The sequence below is a fragment of the Alligator mississippiensis genome, chromosome 4 (genome assembly GCF_030867095.1).
Source record: "Alligator mississippiensis isolate rAllMis1 chromosome 4, rAllMis1, whole genome shotgun sequence".
NCBI classification, from domain to species: domain Eukaryota; kingdom Metazoa; phylum Chordata; order Crocodylia; family Alligatoridae; genus Alligator; species Alligator mississippiensis.
This window is the reverse complement of record NC_081827.1, coordinates 99,404,528-99,427,040: the sequence shown is the minus strand read 5'-3', so window position 1 is coordinate 99,427,040 and position 22,513 is coordinate 99,404,528. Positions and strand designations below refer to the sequence as shown.

The 22,513-nt window shown below is 47.7% G+C and overlaps 1 protein-coding gene across 5 annotated transcripts; it reads left to right on the top strand.

Moving 5' to 3' along the window:
* Positions 1 to 254: 254 nt before the first annotated feature.
* Positions 255 to 21,781, top strand: GTPBP1 (GTP binding protein 1). Of its 5 annotated transcripts, none has more exons than XM_059726394.1 (13): positions 379 to 445; positions 3,958 to 4,519; positions 7,191 to 7,302; positions 9,325 to 9,505; positions 10,591 to 10,939; positions 11,429 to 11,552; positions 13,929 to 14,043; positions 14,489 to 14,633; positions 14,779 to 14,961; positions 16,716 to 16,851; positions 17,491 to 17,669; positions 18,188 to 18,388; positions 19,582 to 21,781. In XM_059726394.1, exons 3-13 carry the CDS (start codon positions 7,197 to 7,199, stop codon positions 19,672 to 19,674), a joined length of 1,812 nt encoding a protein of 603 aa, XP_059582377.1. In that variant the 5' UTR covers positions 379 to 445; positions 3,958 to 4,519; positions 7,191 to 7,196; the 3' UTR covers positions 19,675 to 21,781. The 5 variants fall into 5 exon arrangements, with proteins under 5 accessions (XP_006276304.1, XP_059582377.1, XP_059582379.1 ...); XM_059726393.1 differs by lacking the exon at positions 379 to 445 and adding an exon at positions 572 to 786; XM_006276242.4 differs by lacking the exon at positions 3,958 to 4,519 and having other exon boundaries at positions 255 to 445.
* The last annotated feature ends 732 nt before the right edge of the window (positions 21,782 to 22,513 follow it).

Sequence of the window (22,513 nt, the reverse complement as noted above, 5' to 3'; positions counted from 1 at the left end):
GAGCCTTGTTTATCATTCCCTTGGCCTCTAACCATTGGCCGCCACCTCGCGGACACGTCGAGCGGGCTCTCCGAGTCGAAGCGGCCAACGACGGGGGGCGTGGACTCGGAGTGGGCGTGGCTCATGAATATAAATCAACGGGAGGGCGGTTGTCACGGTGATAACTAAATTATTCGCAGCGCCGCGCGGCGATTGGCTGTGGCTGCGGCGTTATGCAAAGCTACAGGGCGCGGGGGCGGGGCGGGGCGGGGCGCCCGGCGAAGGGGGCCGGGGAGGGAAAATGGCGGCGGAGCGCAGCCGCTCTCCGAGCGGGGGCTCTCCGGTGCCGGCCTGCATGTTCGCGCCTGAGCCCGGCTCCCCGCCCGCCGCCTTCCCCGCTCGCTCCGCCGCGCTGCGCGGCTGTGAGGCGCTCAACGGCGACACCGACATCGACCTCACCAGCAAGGTATCCCCCCGCCCCCCCCAGCCACGGGGGCTGCGGCAGTGCCCCCTGTAGGTACCCGTCCCTCGCCGCAGCCCCCCAGGTAGGTACCTGCTGTAGGCCCCCACCCCCCCGTAGATATCCCCCGCCGCAGCCCCCCCTCTGGTAGGTACCCCCCTATTGCAGCCCCCCTCGTAATTCTCCACCACCGCAGCCCCCCAGATAGGTAGGTACCCCCCATCTGCTGCTGAAGAGGACTTGGAGGCTGCCTCACAGCTTGGGTATCCTCGGGTGCCAACGTGGGAGCCCTAAGAGGCGGCCGGGAGCAATACCCCCAGCCTGGTGTGCCCCGGACTGTGGCCCCGGTGAGTATCTGGCGTGGATCCTGGTTGTACAGGATGGTTTGAGGCAGGATCATCCTTGCCCTGCTGGGCTTGGCGGCCTCTGGAGCTCCCTCCCTTCCAGCCTGGCTTCTCTAGGGCTGCCCTGGTCTTCCAGGCAAGTGCCACACATTCTAGACAAGCTGCGCTGGAAGGGACCCAGCTGCAGGGGTCATGTCCAGTCCCTGCCCCAGCTTGTCACAGGGCTGTCACCCTCCCAATCGCCCCTGCAAATGGAGGGTGTCTTTGTGAAGCTGCTGGGGGTGTTTCGGCTGCTTTGGAAAGGGATCCGGAGAGTGAGGGAGTGGGTGTGCGGTTTTGAAGCAGGCTTGTGTCAGGGATGATCCGGGCTTGTGTCAGGGATGATGGTAGCCTTGTGTAGACTTCAGGTTGTTGATTTGCATGGGATGGTTTGGATGGGGATGATCCTGCCTGAGGCAGGGGGTTGGGCTAGATCAGTGCTTCTCAACCTGTGGGTTGTGACCCAAAAGAGGGTTGCAAGAATATACAAAAGGGTCACAAGCAAACTTTAAAAATGGATTCTCCTTTACAGGAGAAAAATATGGGAAACCGTGGCTTTGCCCATGCAGGCTGGAGGAGTTCCAGCTTGCCAGGGGCTGCTTACCCCTCCTGCCCCACACACTGGGGGGCTGGGGGCAGGGGGCAGCAGGTTGGGAGTGAGGGGCACTGGGTAAGGACTGGCCATTCAAGTTTACAAACGGGTCCTGGTACAAAAAAGGTTGAGAACCACTGCACTAGGTGACCTCTGCTTCTCTATTAATTCTATAAGATGCTTGGCTGCATCATTCTGGCCCCCTCAATTATGGTCTCCAGTCAAAATGGTGACCGCATTTGACAACAAGATAGCTCACCTGCTAGCTGCAGCCCCTCTCTTTTCTTTCTCCTCCTCCCTGTCTTATTTTTTTCTCCTCTCCTTCTTCTTGGGCCACTTGATAAATCCACAGTGTATCCACACCTTGAATGCCATGCCCAGATCTGGTCCCTGCACCTCAAAAAGGATATGCAAGAATCAGAGAAAAAGATCTGGGAGGCATTGGGGACAGTTTGCTGACAACATTGACTTGGTACTCAGCAGCTGTCAACAAGGCAAACAAAATGTTCGGGGTTATGAAGAGGGGAATAGGAAAGAAAACAGAAAGTATCATCATGCCCCTGTATAAATCCATGGTGTGTCCACACCTTGAATACTGAGCCCAGGTCTGGTCCCCACACCTCAAAAAGGATATAGAAGAAGAACTAGAGGTCCAGAAAAGGGCACCAGTGATGACTAGTGGTATGGAGGGGCCCCTGTAGGAGGAAACATTAAAGAAGCTAGGCCTATCCAGTTTAGAAAAGAGAGGCTTTGTGTTTGGGGGGGGACATACACGTGAGAAGGGTTTACAAAAGGCTACATGGCAAAGAGAAAGCAACTAGGGATTTTTTATTGACTTTTACGATGCAAAAACTAGGGGTCATTAAATGACACTAGCAGGCAGTCGGTTTAAAAAGAACAAAAGGAAGTTCTTTTTCACACAACGTGTCATTACAGTGTGGAAATCATTGCTACCACATGTTGGAGAAGCTGAGAGTTTAGCCAGAATTCAAAAAAGGATTTGACCAATTCTTGGAGGAAAGGGGCATCAATAGCTGTTGAGCCTGGGAGTAAGGGGCATGGCCTCTGAATCAGAACTTCCTAGACCTTGAATGCTGAAGGCTGCAAGTGAGAGAGGAACAGTGGGGTAAACCCTGGTTGTTTCCAGTTCACTCTCTTTCAACATCTGCTCTCTGCCACTGTGACATGCAGGAAACTGGGCAAGATGGACCTGGCATCTGACCATAAAATGGCAGTTTTTATGCTCCTATGTTCTCACGTCTCCCCCTATCAACACCACTGCATGCTCAAAATAGTATCTCCCTACTGCTGCTTCACCAGCTGCCCCACCTGTCCCAGTGCGGACTCCCCCATCCCACCCACTGTTCAAGATTCACTTAAAGAAAATAAGGACTTGTTGCAGACGTGCATTCTACAATTCTGTTATCAAGTACAATACAATCGTGGCTTTTGATCAAGCCACTGAGTTCAGTGCAAGTTTCTTATTGGGACAAATCTTAACATGGACTCCCTGCCCCTGCAACCCTGGTCCAAATCTATTGAATGCATTGTAGCATTAAACTACTTACAGCTCAGAATCATATTGCCTAATGCTACAAAAAGGGCAGCATGTGTGCCTTCTGGTATGTCTAAAATTCATGGCAAAATACTATTAGTAACACGGGGAACTTAAAGCATATTTGCAGATGATTTAAAGTGGGATATTTAGAAACAATGTGCTTTCATTGGGCTTTAATAAAGCAGTGCTCCCTTGTGGTCTCTGCTTCCCAAATATGCAGCTGTGCCCTTCTGGCCCAGCAAAGTGTCAGAAGCATCAGTCCAGTAAATAATAGTCATGCATACTATATCTTGCTAGATTCTCTTTAGCATTCATAAATAGGCAGCTTCTTTGGTGTTTGGTTCTACAGATCAGGGACACATCCTCTAGTGCAGTGGTTCTCAATCTTGTTAGACTTAAGTCACCCCTTTGGATGTCAAGCTCACTTTTTGACTGTGGAAAAGTAATAGAGCATTTTGAATTCTGGAGGGACCACAACACTGAATAGTTTTGACCCTATGGATTCCTATTTAGAATCTGTTGGTTTATGTTTGTGAATCATCTGTAGGTGTTTGTGCACCTAACCATGCTAATACTGGGCAGCGCCTCATGGCACTTGTAGCAGGATCTTGTGGCACCTTGGTTGAGAATTGCTTCTCTTGTGCTTCTGCAAGGTGTCCTAACACAGTCTCTACTATGACCTCATCAGGTCCCCTCCCTTCTTGTTCTGTGTCTTGAAATTGCTGGTCTCTGGCTCCCTAACGTACAGTGCAGCACAGCAGAACCAGAGTCTAGAGTGTAGCAGCCAGCCCCCCAGAACTAGCATTTTTGAGGAACTGCCATAGATCATAGTTTTGTGGTTCCAAAGCACACAGGAAGAAAGGTAGAAAAGGGCCTGGGAAGAGGCACTGTGGAAGGTATTTCAAAATTGTTGGGTGCAATTTTTACCTTGTAGCTATTGAACCTGAACAATAACTGCCTGTTACGTTTCTTGCCGCCTTTATAGGACCTGCACCCAAGGCGTCCAGATTCTCACGGACACCATTTAACATGAAGCCAACATGTGGCAAACTTGCATGTGAATCAGGAGAAAACAACAGAAGAGGAAGTATTTGACTTCGGAGAAGCTTCTGAAAAATAAGGGAAGGCAGTGCAAGAGTGAAAGAGGTTTTTATGGGATGAGAAGCAAGAGCAGTGGTTTCCAATAAAGGACCTGGCAGAAAAGGGGCTCTCTGTCACCAGGAAGCTGAATGTTAAGAGATTTGCTGTTCCAGGCCAGGGCCTTGCTGTGACCTGAGAAACTATAGAAACAGACAGGATGAAGCAGACAGCTGACGGAGCTAAGGAATGGATGGATGTTGCTGATGGACTGTACTTCCTAACAAAGTTGTTGCTTGTCTCCTGCCTCCTTAGTCTTTGATGCTTCGCTGCATTCAGAGCTGCCAGCTTTTTATCATCCCCAGCTCTACAGACTCTGGAGAACCTCAGCCACAGCTCCTCCCATGTGGCAGTGAAAACAGCAGCCTGTGGCAGCAGAACTTCATTGATCCTTCCAACCCAGCCTTGGGGTTGGTACCATGTCATTCCAGCCACCAGGAGGAAAGGCCAAGGCAACAAAAATGTCAAATCCAAGCTGTTCTTCCAGATTCTAAGCATTAGCAATGTTTCCTGGCAGCAAAAGGCTATGTCCTTCTGTTTTTCAAATGCATAGAGATATGCAATGTATGTGTGATGAGTGCTGTCTATAGACAATAACACCCCTACCACCTTCCCTCCTGGACAGTAGGCAGTGGCACTGAAACAGACCATCCACTGAAAGTATAACTACCCCATTCAGAAATTCATGAAAATATACAAAACCACACAATATAGACCTTGCTTAATGAAAATACAGCCTCCCTCACAGGGGAAGTGCACTGTTACCACTGATATTTCCCCTGACAGTAAACTTAAACCCCACATCCCATTTAAAGTTAGCAAAGGCATGTAGAGTATACGAGCCATGCTGCTTAGCTAAAAACCAAAAAAAAATGCACAGAGCCCAGCAGTGAATTGCAAGCACTGTTACTAGTGCATCCCTACTACATAAACCTTGCCAGGCGCCAGGCAACTAAGGATTAGGCAGGGGTTCGTTACTTCTACGAGCCTTCAGTTAGCACCTGCTCCCCCTTCCCTCCAATCTCACAGATGCATGCTGTGCTGTCATGCTGCAGCTGCTTAGGTGGTACTTAAACAGTTCTTTTCTGTCATCCATGCAGCCAGTAAAAGGCTCTCAGCCATTGTAGCAGAAGGCAAATGGATTCTCCCAAGATAAGGGGAGAACTCTGACTACCATAGTGCTAGCCAGGCTAGCAAATCAGCTTTTTCTTTTTTAACCCCATTATTGGAGACAAGTGAGAGTTCCTGTAGAGTTTGTGTGCCAGAGCGTGGCATGCAATGGCATTTTGCTTGGCCCAAACATCTCAGGGTGGGAAGGGGCTGGGGCTGTGCTGCCACAACAAGGATCAGGCCCTTCATGGCTTCCATGGCTAGGTTCTCCTCTGGCACACCAACTTCCTACAAGTCAAGGTTACAGGTATTTTTGGCACTCTGCCCAAAAACACTGCTGACTCCTGCTGTAGATTCTGGCGTTGTGAACTCTTCTAGACCAGGGGCCAGCAACCCCCAGCACGTGTGGCACTAGAAGCCATTTTTCTCAGCACACCACAGCCGGTCCAGGCTTTGGGCAGGCTCCTGCTGCCAGCCACAGAGCCCAGGCTGGTCACAGCAGGGATGCTGCAAGCAGCTGTAATGGGGTCCACAGAGCCCCAGCCCAGCTCATTGCCAGAGGGCGGGTGCGCACACACCTTGGGGCGGACGGTGGGGAAGGGGCTGGGGCTGCACTGCCACAATGAGGATTGGGCCCCTCATGGCTCCCTTGCCATCTGTCCCTAGCATCCCAACATATTGCAAGCTGAGGTTGTGGGGGGTTTTGGCACTCTACCAAAAAAACTTTGCCAGCCCCTATTCTAGATCATCTTAAATGGTGGCCTGATGAGGCCTTGAAGCACAACTGAGTTCTGTGTATGAACTCTCAGGTCTGTACATGAGAACAAATAGTTGGAAGATGGATTTGCTCTAATGCTGTTGACCCCGCTTGTGTATGCAAAGCTATCTAGAGGATCAGGAAACCTTGCCACAAAGGCTGACAATACCTTTTTAATAGCAGTGTGCACGTAACAGCTCCAACTGCCAAACTTCCTGCATCAAGTTGGTTAGCAACTGAGTGTTAGCAAGGGGAGAAGGTAGTAATAGGTGCCAAGCTTTCAGGTGGCAATGGCCCACCTTTCTGAATAGATAAGGTGGCACTCATCCATGGGTGTACTGCTGCTATGGCTCTGGGGTAAGCTGGGTGCAGGTCTCCAGGGAAGGGAAGAACCCTTGGTCATCTGAAGGGTGTACAGCACGATCTTGTACAGTCCGATCTTGTATAGCCAGTTGATGCTCAAACCTCGATATGCTGTTGCATTTAAAGGAAGCATTCCAAGAAAAGTCCTTCCGGAAGCAACTGCTCAGTCTCCTTGTTCTCCTGCGCTTTTCTTTTCCTCCTCATCCATATTCTCTTTCTCCTTTTGGTGCAGCTGTTGCTGGGTAACATGGCAGTTAGCACAATACGGCTCTAAGCACATTAGGAGTTTGAAAAAGGATGCCAGCTATCCAGAAATGTCCGATCATGGAATAGCTTAATGCGGTTTTAGTGTTTGATCCCTGGATGTGCATTGCAATGGCCTGTGACTAACTTCTGCTAGGTATCCCACTGCACATCCTAGGAACAATCCCATGATGCCTGTGGCTCAACAGCATAAAGGGATGTGGGACACCTGGTCACTCTGCTGAGCACATGCTTGGAATTTCCTCTGCATATCGGGGGAGTGGCTTACTAGTAAAATAAAAGCCAGCTGTTCATTTAGATGAGGCTGTTACTTGTCTGTAACTATGAAGCAATTACAATGAAGCATCTCACTTCACAGTAAATTCCTACCCCACTGAAGACAAGCCCTCAGCCTCATAAATCCCCTTTGCAGTGTGGTGAGGAATAGGCCTTTAGCCTGGTTAACAGCCATTTCCAAAGTGATTGAAAAGGGGTCTTTGCAAGAGAGCCCTGCTTCTGTATGACACACATTGGTTGTACTGTTAACTGTTGCTGCTTATGAAACTGCCCCATCTGTGTGTAAAATGGATGTCTGATCTTTCCTATAGTTGGTGATGGTGAGTCCAACATCAGAACAGTATGACAGCTTGCTGCGGCAGATGTCAGAGAGAATTGATGAGGGCTGTGGGGAGACCATCTATGTAATCGGGCAAGGATCAGGTGAGCATATATTCCATCTGAAAGCAAGAATTAATGCTATGAAAACATTGGTTTGTTTTAGCCTGTCTATTGCCAAAGTTAGTACCTGGTGTTTCAGAGACACCTCCACAGCAGGAACACTAAACAGCATGCAGGACAGCTTCTTCCCCACCGCCTGGCTGTTTTGCAAGATGTGGTTTGTTTACAATATTATTGTCTTGTCTGGCATAGCTCTAAATATTATTGATATGAAATCATGCAGACTCTTTGGAAGTAAGAATGATTGGCATTAGAGCACATTACTGCAAGATGAAAGCTCTGCAGTTGTATCATCAGTCTTGATACAGACTCCCTTCCTGCTCAGGAGTGCTCACTTTATCTGTGTACTGTAATTTTTTTATAGCTGGTAAAAATGGGAACTCCTCACAGGAGTACTTCAGAAGTGTTTTAATCTAATTACAGGTTTTAACAGAAACATCTTCTGACTTCTGGAAGTGTATGTCATAGGTTGCCTGTACTATATAATGGCTTTAATTTGATATATGTTAGGTGTGGCAGCAGTCATTTATCTTTGATATGTCTGTCCTTTGCCCTCTTTTGCAATTCAGTTTTTTGAAGGCACCTCGTACTGGCAAGCAGTGTTGCACTTCCTTAGAGAAATTTGAGGCACAGGAGCCATGGTAGGGGAAGGTGGGGGGGATTCCCTTTTCCTGGCAACTCATTCCTCTGGTGTCTTGGCCAGGGATTGAATCCAGGTCTCCCATGTGGCAGGTGAGAACTCTACCACTGAGCCATCAATGCCTGGGCTGTTGCCTGCAGCTCCTGGGCTCTAGTCCCTCTAGGATCCTGTGTGTGCTGCCTGCACACCAAGCCAGCTGACCAGGGATCAAAAGAAAAAAAGGGCTCCAAGCTGCCGCCTTTAGTTCGGGGCTTGGGTATCTCCTGGACCCACTCTGTGCTGCCCTGGGCGCTGAGCCAAGCTGCTGCTTCGGCTCCGAGGCTTCAGTCCTGCCCAGACCCCTCAGCGCGCCACCCTGTGCGCCGCTACCGTCGAACTGCCTTCTGTGGGTCCCAGGCTTGGCGTCCCCCCGCTGGAGACTCACTCTGCACTCTGGGTCCTTGCCAGAGACTTGCCACGCACTGCCCCATGCGCTGAGCGACCAAGCCAAGCCGCCTCCTGCGGCTCCCAGGGCTCATCTGGGGCAGCTACTCCGCCCCACTGGCCAGCTCTCACCAGCTCTTCAGGACTCCTCTCCTTGGTCCCTCCTAGTCTTCACCAGAGCCAAGTGCACTGCCCCTTTTATCCTGCTGCCCCCCCCGGTGGCCAGCAGGAACAATCAGCAGAAAAGAAGTGAGTCTTTGCTCAGGTTCAGTTTCTCTACCTGGCTCCTGGGTGGGGGGGGAAGCCTTCTCCTTTTCCAGGGGTCTTATTGGTGAGGAAAAGGGAATCCCACCCCCACCAATCATTTTTTAACTTTTCAAAATCCCTGGGCCAAGCCACTACTGGCTACCCCGTCACATCCGCATCTTAATTTCTGTAGCTTTTACTCACAGGAAAATTGATTGTAAATCCAGTCAAATTTACAAAATGTGTTGTTTGTATTGTTGGAGACTGCACTGATCCCTGTATCTACTTGCTGATTTTGGTCGTTATATAGCCGCGCTTCTCCCTTTTAACACATTCCTTTGTTGCAATATCAGAGATGACTAGGGGGGATTGGGTATGTGGTATGGGCTGTTATGTACACAAAATAGGAAAACGAGGTGGGGAAAGCAGATCTCTTACTGCCCTTTCTGTGATCTTTACAAAGTCTGTCTTAATTTGCTGGTGCCCTTTTAATTTCTTTAAGTCTTAATGTTAAAATCAAAAATTTTCTTTAGGAATAGGATGTTTCTCCTGTTTTCTTGGGCTTGTGTTTTTTCAATATGTGTAGGTGTCATTCAGTGCTAAAGATGACAGCTGTTAGGAAAATAAAATTCCCATTTGCTGTAGGCTAGGGAGCAACAATAACTTTTTATTCTTTCCCTTCAACCTCTTCTTAGATGGGACTGAATATGGGCTAAATGAGGCAGACATGGAAGCATCTTATGCCACACTGAAGAGCATGGCAGAACAGATTGAGGCAGATGTGATCCTCCTACGGGAGCACCAGGAGGCAGGAGGCAAGGTGCGCGACTACCTTGTTCGCAAGCGCGTGGGTGACAACGACTTCCTGGAGGTCAGGTGAGGAGATGCGTGCAGGTAGGGTTAGTCAGCAACACAGCCACATTTCTTTTATCTGAGCAATGGGTGGTGCCAAACCAGTGACACTGATTTGCATGTGGGTGTTGCAGGCACTCAAGAAAGGAAGCAAGTCGACCACTCCTTGCTAATTAAATCTATTTTTTCCCCTTTGATATACAAGAGAGTCTACAGTGACCTATGGCAGGGACTCCTGTATCTGGGTAACAACTGCTCAGTTTGGGGGTTTCTTTCTGTGGGCTGGAAGCACTTCAAAGAATCTCCTGTGTGTTTAGCAATTTCTATGGGGGCGTTTGGGACTCTTGCAAGGAGAGAGCTTTCTAAAATAAAACAGGTTGTGGAATAAGATATCCTTTGCTCTTTAATTAGCAGTTCAGTTTTGCCCAGATTTCTAGTGACCAAAGTTCTCTTTTGATGTGTGCCTAGCATCTTCTGTAAAACAGCTTGGGAGTCTGAGCACAGTTCCAGATGCAGCAAGTTTCTGCATCTCACAAATGGCTCCCATTGGTGGTGCTCATTATCCATGAAGATGCCCATATGTGAATTGAGTCTTGCAGAGTATTTCCCGTACAAGTGGTTCTTTGGGTTAGGGCATATGTTGCTGCTCCAACTTTACCCACCCACTCTAAAAACAGAATGTTTAAATGTCCAGGCTAGCCCCAGCATCTGTTGCTAGTAATGAATTAACATGAAAAGCTTGGAGGAATTCTAAGGGAAAACCAAGTTGAGAGCTGTCTCCTTATTTTGGAGTGCTACAATGAATATATTTGACTGAGTGTCAAGTTTTGGGAAACAATTATACTGTGAATCTCATCAGGCTTTCCTGGATTGGTTTAACTTCCTGTGTCCTTGCTTGGACACCAACAAGAGACTTCCATACTTTTGATCCAGAAGTTATGTAACCCATGGACTTTGGGCTCCTCCTCTGTAGACTAGAAGCTACAAAATAGATCTCTGCTCTGTTTCTGATGATCTAATGCTCTTTGAAACAGCTTTGGAATGTTACTGTTATTTCCATGTGAGTCAGGAAGAAAAAATGCTAAATTATTGTCTCCTCTCCTCTCTAGGGTAGCAGTAGTTGGCAATGTGGATGCAGGAAAAAGCACGTTACTGGGAGTCCTGACACATGGCGAGCTGGACAATGGCCGAGGCTTTGCGCGGCAAAAACTCTTCCGGCACAAGCACGAGATTGAGTCGGGCCGTACCAGCAGTGTAGGCAATGACATCTTGGGTTTTGACAGCGAAGGCAATGTGGTGAACAAGCCTGACAGCCACGGAGGCAGCCTGGAGTGGACCAAGATCTGTGAGAAGTCCACCAAAGTCATCACTTTTATTGATCTGGCTGGGCATGAAAAGTACCTGAAGACCACAGTCTTTGGTATGACTGGCCACTTACCAGACTTCTGCATGCTTATGGTAAGTAGTGCACATTACGGCTAAGAGTAGATGCTCTTCAGAGTTGTAACACATCCCCAGCTTCTCTTCTACTGAAGAGCCACAGCAAAAGGGAAATGACAGGGTCCTCAGTAGGAAGAATATGATTGCCAATATAGAGGCATGGCCTGAACTCCATGGCTAATCCATGAGGCAAATACTATTGCATCTTCAGCAAACCTAAATGGTCAGGATTTGTTTAGTTTTAGTCTGAAAACAAGCACTCTGAACACATGAACACTGTATAAGCAGCTAAAAGTGAGGATGAGAAGTCAGTTCATCAACTGGTTAGACAGCCATTGGTGGGTTTAACATTCTTGCTTTTTTTTGTGGGGAGGAGTCTGTTCCACACATGCATGATCCATGATTTCTGCCATCCAATTACAGCCTGTTGAATGGCTGGTTTTCTGTGTCATCTAGCTCTTCATTGTTGTGACTCTTTCTTTACCTCCTCCCATGTCCCTGATGTAGGTTGGTAGCAATGCTGGGATTGTTGGGATGACCAAGGAGCACCTGGGCCTGGCATTGGCACTCAATGTTCCAGTCTTTGTTGTGGTGACCAAGATTGACATGTGTCCTGCCAATATCCTGCAAGGTAAATGAGAATCTTTCCAGCCAACTGCTCTTTGCTGTCAGGCACATTTACTTTCTCATGGCTTACCATTCTTCCCTCAACTGGGCTAATGTATAGCTGCTGAAGAAGTAGTCTTGTACTTGGTTTGCTATGCTTACAGCCTAGATGCATTCTAGAAATGCATGCTTTTTCTCCGTAAAGCTTTTCTCTTGCTAGTATTACAGCTACCAACTTCCAAATGACCATTATTTGCATTGAGTAGATGTGTAGAAGAATTCTGCTTGACCAGGCTTTCTAGAAAAGAGGCAGCCAACTGCTTTTTGCTGAGGTTGAATTAAGCCTTTTCTTGGGATCTAAGTATGGTAGAGGTCTCTGGGTGTTTTTCTGAAAGTTCTTGCTTTTCCTTCTGGCCCTTCCCTATGTTTGAATGCATGCCCTGGATGTAATTAACCCTCTTTCTTTCATAAAATTCCTCTCCCATTTAATTTTGTTCCAGTGATGCCAGGGGCATGTTTCTGACCAGAATTGCTTAGGTCTTAAGAAGTGAAAAGGCTAATGATCTCACTGTTTTCTATAGCTAGTGTTTTTTGTAAAAAATCTGCATCATTATGCTTTCAGTACACAGAAGGCAGTGAGCAGTAGATACTCTGAGTCTTAGGAAATGGAAGCATAACACATGTTTGACAAATAATAAAGGAAATCCCAGTCATAAGGCCAGTAACTGGGCAAGGGAAGGAACACCCTTGATATGGATGAGGAATTAGACATTTTTAGCAAAGGACTTTGATCTCTGAGCCCACTGCGGCATCAAGTAAAGGGTATTAAATGTGGAAAAACTGTCCCTTCACTTTGAGTTTTGTGTATGAGCTGCAAATTCCTTGAGCAAAGCTGGTGCCTCCATACTCAAAATGTTGTGCTTCTACCAGTTGACTTTTATGAACAGGGAGTTATGGTCTCTCCTTAGATAATAATTGGGAGGTATAAATTAATGGCTAGCTTGGACATTACTACCTCTTTGTAAGTGGGTTGCTTATTTGGCTGGCTTCTGCAAGCAGGTTTGCTCCCCAACGAGCTCCTCAGCCAGTAGTCCCAAGCAAAGCATGATCTTTTAAATAAATAAAACCAAATCGTTCTGTCCTGTCCTGGACATGAGGAAGGGAAGCCCCATTCGCTCTAGCTTCAGCACAGCAGCCTGGTCTCTCTTGCAGCCTGCTGTTCTGCTCACAGCTTGCTTCCTCTTCCTGTTGCTTACTCTTCTGGAGCTTTTAAAGCTCCCAGAGGAGACTCCCTTCTTATCCAAATGACCCACAGCTGGGTTTTCTCAGTAGGGCTGACTTTTCCTTTGTAAAAGAACAGATCACCCAGTTATACGTTTCTTTTCCTGTCTGTAGCACTACACAGTTGGGAAGATATGTTGTAGGGGAATCATTTTCTGCATCCAGCAATGACTACTGCTGGGTCCAGGATACTGGCCTGAATAGGAACTGGCCCGCTCCAATCATAGGGGAAGAGGGGAGCCAAATTATTTCCCATGGACATGTCTACACCACTGCAGCAGCATGCCCTGGCCAGACATTTCTGACCATGTTCTGGTGATGGCTCTGAGGTTTCCACTAACTACTTCCCAGGTCTCAGTTCCTGGTGTGCTTGAGAGAATCCATTGGGAACAAGCCCAAAGTAGCCTCTCTGGTCTATTTCTGGGTTTGGAGCATGCCCTTGGGAAGGGAAATGAGCTTTGCATATTTGGAAACATTATCGCCAGGGTACATTGCTGGGTAGAATGTGTGTGCAGCGTAGCCATGCCCTTAATGTGCCCGCAGATTTGTGTTCTCCAGCGCCATTTCGTTTTTGGCATTGTGTGCTACTCTTTAAGACCCTCTCACTTCTGAGGACTTACAGCCATGAGTTCTCATTGGCAAGGCTGGCTTTTTGTCAGAGAGAACACTACGGCTTGTCATGGCAAAAGAAGCGAGTCCCAATTCAAATACATTTCATTCCTGCCTTCTCACCAGCATCATTTGTCATAGGAAACTGAGGATAGTCGAATGTGTATCAGCATTTAAAGCTATTTGTTGAACAACCTTAACTTCTTCTCTTCTGTCAAGAGCACAGAGGCAAATCCATGACAGAACAGTGGTAATAGAACAGCTCAGCAGTATGTTGGCCAGCATGAAAAACATGACTCTTTGAGCGAAGATGGAGGGAAAAGGCAGGGGCCTACAGTAAATTTGAACAGAAATCGTGACTGCGCTAAGCACCAGCCTAAGTCCTAAGTCTTCAGCCATTGTATCCTCTTTGTTCAGTGACAAGCATGCCTGTCTCCTTCAGGAAACCCGCCAAAGACAGCTTGTAAAGAGGGGAGATGTTACCCTAACTATGTTCATTTTACTCTTTAAGAAACCCTGAAACTGTTGCAACGACTGCTGAAGTCTCCAGGGTGTAGGAAGATTCCTGTGTTGGTTCAGAGCAAGGATGATGTCATTGTAACAGCCTCCAACTTCAGCTCAGAGAGGTAATGAGTGGAAGAGCATGGTTGGTCCTACAGTGCTGTTTGGGGACTGGGTGAGACAACATGGAATAAGAATAAGACATCCAAACCCGTAGTGCTGTTATGTCTGCTGTGTAACAGGTTGTGTGCGCATGCATGCATGCGCACACGCACGCATGTGCGTGCGCGTGTAGTAAAGGTTTCCTGTTGGACAGTTCATGGAAGAAGGAAGGGAGTACAGATTAGGGCACACAAGTCTCCTCTCTGAATGTTATTAGGAAGATTAGTTGTATTGCTGAATTTCAAAGATGTGTGTTCTGCAGCTGGGTTTGACTGCCAGGTTCCCAATGCTGTGTATTGGCTTCAGTCCAAGATCTTGGGTGCCTTCCTGAATGTGGAATGCAAATTGAAGATGGGGTGTGTGTTGTGGGGGAAAGATCTAACTACATATGTGTCTCTGTCTCCACAGGATGTGCCCAATATTCCAGATTTCTAATGTCACTGGTGAGAACCTGGATTTGCTGAAGATGTTTCTTAATCTCTTGTCTCCACGGACCAGTTATAGGGAGGAAGAGCCAGCAGAATTTCAGATAGATGACACTTATTCTGTCCCGGTAAGGAATCTGGTGCTGAGAAGGGCTATTTGCCATGTTTCTGAGACTGAACATCATGTGAAATGGGGATTTGCATGGAAAGGTTGGACTCCATTGCTGCTTTCATGTGGTGGATGACTCCATTTACTGGTGTTTCTTGGTGCAGGGTGTAGGAACAGTTGTGTCTGGGACAACGTTGAGAGGCCTGATCAAGCTGAATGACACCCTGCTTCTGGGCCCAGATCCCCTTGGCAACTTCCTGCCCATTGCTGTCAAGTCAATCCACCGCAAACGCATGCCAGTCAAAGAAGTCCGTGGAGGCCAGACTGCCTCCTTTGCTCTGAAAAAGGTGAGTGTATGACTTTTCCTGAAAACAAGGACCTCCCTTTGTCAGCATCCACTCACATCCTGGTTAAAGTAAGACCATCTCCCCAAACCCAAAGACTAGGAGGGAAGAGCTCTTCAGTTACCATTTTATGGTATCTCACATAAGCTTAACGAGACCCAGAAGGATCAGACTCCATATCCTGTTTTCCTTTTACCATAGGTCAGCACATTGTCTGTGCTCTTTTTTTTGGCTGTGATTTCATCAGATCCAAAATAGTAAGGCGGGGCTGGTAGGAGACTCAGAATGAAATATGGGTGTTTACAAAGTTGAAGTTGGCAGATGATGCCAAGCTGGGGGGAGTAGTGGATAACACTGGAGGGTAGGGCTAGGATTCAGAGTGACCTAGACAAATTGGAGGACTGGGCCGAAAGAAATCTCACAAGGTTCAACAAGGACAAGTGCAAAGTTCTGTACTTAGGATGGAACAATCTCATGCACCACTACAGGCTGGGGGCTGACTGGCTGGGCAGCAGCTCTGCAGAAAAGAACCTGGAGGTTACAGTGGACAATAAGCTGAATATGAGCCAGCAGTGTGCCCTTGTTGCCAAGAAGGCTAACAGCATACTGGGCTCCATTGGTAGGTGTGTTGCCAATAGGTCAAGGCAAGTGATTATTTTCTTCTATTCGGCACTGGTGAGACCACATCTGGAGTACTGTTCAGTTTGGGCCCCCTCACTACAGAAAGGATGTGGACAAATTGGAGAGTCCAGTGGAGAGTGACAAAAATGATGAGGGGCTGGGACACATGTCTTATGAAGAAATACTGAGGGACCAGGGCTTATTTAGCCTAGAGAAGAGGAGACTGAGAGGAGACTTAATAGCAGCCTTCAACTACCTGAAGTGGGGCTCAAAAGAGGCTAGAGCTGGACTGTTCTCAGTGGTGGCAGATGACAGAACAAGGAGCGACAGTCTTAAGTTGCAGCAAGGGAAGTTTAGGTTAGATATTAGGAAGAATTTTTTTCACTAGGAGGGTAGTAAAACACTGGAATAGGTTACCCAGAGAGGTGGTAGAAGCTCTGTCCTTGGAGATTTCAAAATCCAGCTGGACAAAGCTTTGGCTGGGGTGATCTAGTTGGGGATGGTCTTGCTTTGAGCAGGGGGTTGGACTAGTTGAGCTCCTGATTTCCCTTCCAACCCTAACCGTCTATGATTCTAACATCTATGTTCTCTTGCTTAGAACTGAGTGCGTGTCCAAGCCCCAGTCTACATAGTGTTTTGTATCAATTTAACTATTTTGGCCTGGGGGCAGGGCGTGTCCTTTAAAAAGGAAAAAGGCCAAATTAGTACAACTGCAGCCATGCACACAGTTATACTGGCATAACTGCATCAATGCTAGTAATTGCACTGGTTTCAAACAGCTATCATTAAAGTGGTAGAAAGATTCTTTAGACAAACTGTTAATATAGTGCTAGCTTGCACTATGCTGGAGGGAACGTCTGTTTGGATGCTACGCATTTTTAGCAAGGCAAGAAGCATTAAACTAAGCATCCTTCCCCAAATTCCAATTTTGATTACTCCTGACAAACACCCTCAAAAGTGCCTCAAATCTCTGCTTAATACTGTCATTGAACAGCCTCTGCATTGTGTTGCATTGGGTGCCAGTTAATGCCCTCTAAAACGCTTTGGAAACCTTCTGGGTGAAAGAAGCTGGAGAAATAATTTTCTTTCTTCAGTAGAGAATCATGGTTAACTGCATTTTGTCCTTTTTCCCCCAGATCAAGCGTTCCTCCATCCGTAAAGGCATGGTGATGGTGTCCCCCCGGTTGAACCCCCAAGCATCCTGGGAATTTGAAGCAGAGATTCTGGTGCTGCATCACCCCACCACTATCAGCCCACGCTATCAGGCAATGGGTGAGTATATAGCAGCTGTCTCTGGCTTTCTGTTTCCAACTGGCATAGCTCCCACCTGAGGTTTTTGCCTCAGGTGGTTTAATCCACTTGTGATGCCTGCCTTACCAGAGTATAGGGTTCAGCTCCTTATATTAAATTCCTTCCTCTCTTTACTTGCATTATGGTGAGCAAACTGATCTAGAAAAGCAGGAGGTGCTTCCAGTAGTAAACAGTGTGCCTAGGAAGGGGGTATCCTGCCTGAAGTCAGTGCCTCTGTAGTCTTTATATAGATGCCTAAGACATTCTGATAGGACTCCATTGCCAGCCTTTCCTTCCCCTCTTACCCCAGCTGTTTGTTACAGGGAATAAGCTTTGTCATGGCAAAACCAGATCACAGTTCAAACATGTTCTTACTGTTCCATAATGTGGCTCTAGAAAGCTTGGTAGAGGTATTGGCACTCTAGAGGTCCTTTGAGGCAGCCAATACCTGTGTTCTTTTGTGAGTATGAGACAAATGCAACTCTGTCAATTTTTCACTTTTCAGATGAAGCAGATTCCTTCCATTCTATGTAGAGTAGCACTAGCTACCTTGGACCCTTATCTGAGGCTTGTTCCACTAGTGGCAATGGCTCTTTGAAACCCTCTGCATTATATTTGCAGTGCATTGTGGCAGCATCCGCCAGACAGCCACCATCCTCAGCATGGACAAGGACTGCCTACGGACAGGGGACAAAGCCACAGTGCACTTTCGTTTCATCAAGACCCCTGAATACTTGCATATAGACCAGCGGCTGGTCTTCCGTGAGGGCCGTACCAAAGCTGTGGGCACTATCACCAAGGTAAAGGCCAAGTAGCCATACCTTTGCCATTTTGCCTCCTCAGTTCTCTTCCTTTCTTTATACTTCTGATAGGGGAGTTTGAGCAGCTCAGGGGAGACAGGGAAAAAGATGCAGATTTTACTTGATCACAAATGTCAAGCAAAACACAGGCTAATGGTGACCAATGTGCTTTTCCATTAGGTGGTTTGACCTGCATCAAACTAATTTGGTGGGCGGGTATCTAGTTTCTAGACAGACCGGTGTCTGTCTGCTAACCAGTGCTTAATTGATTGGTGGCACCAGGGACTGAGTAAGCCATGATGAAAACTGCTCTCTGAATCCCACAGAGTTTCTCCAGTACAGGACTGAGGCATGTTGATAGGCCAGTGTGGGAATTCTGCACTGCTGCTGCCCAAATCGTTTGTTTTATGATGACTGGAATTGATTTTTTGGGCCCTCTTTGCTGGCCAGACACTCGAAGGTGGAAACTTGCTTGACTGGCTGCTTGCTCTTCAGTCTCTCCTGTTTGTACCTGACAGTTACTCCAGACCACCAATAACTCCCCAATGAACTCCAAGCCCCAACAAATCAAGATGCAATCAACAAAAAAGGGAGCTGTTATGAAACGAGAGGATGCTGCGTCTCAGAGTGGGACAGCCCCAGCAGGGCCCCCAGCGGGGGATGATGCCACCTCATCAGGAGCAACACCATCTCTACCTTCTAGTGCCCTGCAACCACCGGTAAGCAAAAGAAATCCACATGTCTCTTAACTATTCACATTCTCCGCTCAGCTGTTTGTCTTGGCTTCTTGATAGCATCAATATAACTTCCCCTCTTTTAGGACTCATGACAGGAACAGGTTACAGGGGTACAACCAGCAATTCGTCTGATGGCAGCCAGTCTTTTCAGCAGGGCATTGTTTGTGTTCCACTAGAACCAGCGCCTAGTACCTCAGTCCTGGACTAGAAGCTTCCTGTGTAGGCACTTTACAAGCACAAAATGACAGTTTGTGCCCCAGAGCTTGTGATGTAGATATTCTGTGTGCTTCCTTCACATCTCTTCTGTCTTGTTCAGAGTTCCAGGCTTTTTTACCTTTCTCCAACTTTTAATTAACTTGACTCCCAACCTGACAGTACAAGGTTTCTTGCCTTCCATACTATTAAGGTGGGCCTAGATGGGGCATAGCTAGCAAAAGGACTCTGCCTTGAACTTCATATCCTTTGTCCGGGCCTCCTTTATTCTAGTTGTTTGTTCCCCATGATCATCACACTGTTGCTGTCCCTGAGCCCAGCTGGCTAGTGGGAGATGCTGTGGGGCCTGTGTCTGTCCTTGGTGCCTGTCTGAGGCTTCTTTCTCTCTGTGTCTCGACTGCAATATCACTAAAGGGCTATGCTGTAGCCTGCTGTGCATGCTTTGTGTTTTGTGCCCTGTCCCTGGGTGTTTGTGTTGCTGTGCTCTTGCTCATCTCTGCCTCTCTCTTCCTGCTGCTTTCCTTCAGACTGCACTGGATGAAGAGCCCCACAACCGTGAGGGCAATAAGGTATTTTTGCATCCCGATGGCCGGTTTGATGTGATAGTGGTCTTGTTGACCTGGGTCTGGGAACAGAGTCGTGTTAGCAAGAAAGCTCTGATTTTTCTCCTGCCATTACTCATGAAACATAGAAATCCAGACCCTGGATTTCTAAGATGCTGAATACCTTCAGCTTCCCTTGACTTCAGTGTGAGTGCAGAGTTCAGAACTTCTGAAACTCAGGAACAAAATTCATCAGTTGCTGCCTGGTTCCTTCTACTGACTGTAGGAATTTGATCCTAAGATGCTCTTCCCTAGTCCTCTCCTAGTGAATGTGTATCATAGTCCTGCACCAGTTGTACATGTGTAACTTTTTTATATTGGGGATCACTGCAAACTGATGCTTCTTTTCTTGTTTTCCAGTCGAAGGTTGGAGGAGGGGGCCGGCGACGAGGGGGCCAGCGCCATAAAGTGAAATCTCAGGGGGCTTGTGTGACTCCTGCTGGTGGCTGCTGAACATCCCCCTTAGCTTCCCACCAACCCCTCCCCTAAGGAGTTCCTCCCCCTCCTTCCATTTCTTATCCAAGATATCCAGAGCAGCTTAAACCAAAACACCCATCCCAGCTGATCAGCTGCAGAAGAGCCTTCCCTCCCAGAGGAATGACCAAGGGGTTATAATTTATAAGCTAATGAAGGTGATAAAACACCTGGAACTGAGCGACTGACATGCTCCTCCTCCCTCTAACAACACATTTTTGTACATCATGGGCTAAGTTTTTATTCTTAGTTTTTATTATATTTTATGTGCATGAAGATGACAGGAGAATCCAGATCTGTTGGAGAAGAGCCAGCCAGCCCCCCCCCTCCCCTCCCCCACAATTCTGTCTCATCAACTCACTACCTTCACCTATGCACTGTCCCAAATCCATTGGCATTAGAAGATCTGAAATTCCAGACCCCCAGGGGTTAGAAAGGTGTGAAATAGGTGGCTGGCTGGAGGGAGCTGTAATTCAGGCAAGATGCCAAATGAGCTCTGGAACCTTCTTCTCTCAAGCTGTTTTTAAATGGGTTGATTTTAATATGGCAGTGACTGCAGTTTTGGAGGAGGCCTCCAAGGAATTGACCAGATAGACCAGAAAGAGGAAGGCGAATCCCAGAGCGATCCTAGACCCTAAGCAGGTATATGTTGTTCTCCATACTTCTTCCCATTCCCCACATGCAAAGCTGAGAGCTGTAAAAGTTTTAGATCAAATCTGGGACCCAGCAGAATGTCCATCACCTTCCCTTCCTTTTGTCATGTCTGTTTGGTGCTTACAAATCTTACCTGCCCCTCAAGGCTGTGGCAGCCTAGTAACAGTATTACCAATGTAGTGCAGGAATGCTCGGTCAGTCCCTTGCCCAGGACAGAGCTGCCTCCCCCGTGACTGAACAGTGATTGCAGGGGGAATAAACCTTTTGGGACTGGAGACTGCCAGCCACCTTTGCTTGACTCCTCCATTTGCTCTGAGATCTCTCTTCAGGACTTGCTGGCTAGCCCATGCTCCAGGGCTGATAGAATTGGTCAGTTCTCTTTGTGGAAGGGAGGACATGACCAGTCAGTTTCAAATGTAGGGAAGCACTTTCAGCCTCAGGAGCACAGGTGGGCTTTTTATACCCACCCCACCCCACCCTTTTTTTTTTTTTTTTTTACAAAGTTCTTAGCTTCTTGGAGAGCCTGCAGGAGACTCTGAATTGACTTGCTTTATCAGTATCATGTCTTTTTAACTTCCGGCTTCGTAACTGATCAGCTTCCAGCTTGTTCTTATCTCTCTCCTTCCATATGTGCCTCTTCAGAGGAGCTTCATGGAGGACAAGGCTTATCCTCAGCTGACTTGTGGCAAGTAATGGGTGTGTTAGAGTCTTGAGGGAGGAAGTGGAGCTATCACCAAGTCACTGCTCCCCACTAGAAGTAAGGTCAGCCACTGGTCCCTTTTTTTTTCAGGGGCCCTCCACCTCTGATGGAAAGCTCCTTTTCCAGAGGCAGACTTAAAGCCTTAGCCCATCTTTAGAGGGACTTCCCTGGTTCTTTCCTTACTGTGGCTACTGCCAGGACAGAGGTCATTATGGGTCACCCTGTGATTTGAAGTCAGCTAAAGCAGAAGTGGGCTGTAAGTGTCTTGGGGAAGAGTGGAGCTGATGCAGGTATTGGCACTCAGAGCACGATGCTGAGAGGGATACAGGACAGATATGAGGGTATTTTGCCTTAGAGCCTCTAGTGGCCTGAGCATGGATGGGAGCGGGGCAAGAGTACAGCCCCTCTCAAGCTATGTGCCTAGCTCTCCTGAGGAGGACCCACATGCAGCTACAGCACTGATAGCACCCTCCTTGTGAAGGGGTGCGAGGTGTGTCTCGTCTCAAACTGCATCTGATTTCACTGCCCTCTGCTCCCAAGGGAGGCAGAGAACTCTAGGCTGACTTCTCTTTCTTCATTCTTTGAGCTCCCAGTGAAGAAGCCTAGGGTTGAGGAAGGTTTACTTAACTTCATGCAAAGGAGGTGTTGTGATCTCTCTCTTGTGACCAGGATCCAAGGATCACTAAGGCTGGTGTGATGATGTATAAAATAAAAAGTTTGTTCCAAGTTAAATGATGTCATGTTGCTGTGTCTTTCTCTAAACGCCCAGCACTTTGTGCTGAAGCCTGTGAACCCATGTGATGCACTGCACAGAGAGCTGCCTTGCAGCTAACCTTGAAACTGGTCTTGACAGAAGGCAGCCTTTGTGCACAAGCCCTACTGAGACCTTGAAGGGCGGAGGTTGTAGCCATTGTGGATACCTCCTGCTATTCTTCAGTCGAGGAGTGGAGTCAAGAAGCATGGCGCACCATTGCTGGGAGGTTAGACCCCTCAAGAACACATCTACACACTGGAAAAGAGATTGGAACTGGGAATGAGGTTTCTATCATTTGGGACAGTGTCTAGTCAAACTTCACTTTCTGGACAATTGTGATGCACGCTAGCTTCTTGCCCAAACGGGGCTGGATGTGCCCTAGGGGCATGAGGCATCTGATCCAGGCAATTTTCAAATCTGTTGAGGGCATTCCCTGTCACAGAGGTTGCCTCTTTCCTGCAAGATTGCTAAATGGCTGGTGGGACCTGCAGAAGAGTGCTCCAGCACTTTTACAGCTGGCCTCCTTTTCTCCAAAATATCCAGGGACTTTTGCCCCATCTGTTGTATTCACACACTGTTATCATTTTTTGGCACTTAAGAGCCACCATCATGTGCTAGGTGCTGTACAATCCCAGTACTCTGGGGGAGGAGCTAAGTGAACAGAGGGCCTACCCCAGCCAGCTTTTGTTCAGCACATTCCAAGCTAATTC

What these genes read in the sequence shown, in the direction of transcription:
- GTPBP1 (XM_006276242.4), top strand. Translation starts at nt 281, where the DNA reads ATGGCGGCGGAGCGCAGCCGCTCTCCGAGCGGGGGCTCTCCGGTGCCG. An exon ending in TGTAATCGGGCAAGGATCAG is followed by an intron (nt 7,303 to 9,324) that starts GTGAGCATATAT and finishes ACCTCTTCTTAG; the next exon opens with ATGGGACTGAATATGGGCTA. An exon ending in AACGACTTCCTGGAGGTCAG is followed by an intron (nt 9,506 to 10,590) that starts GTGAGGAGATGC and finishes TCTCCTCTCTAG; the next exon opens with GGTAGCAGTAGTTGGCAATG.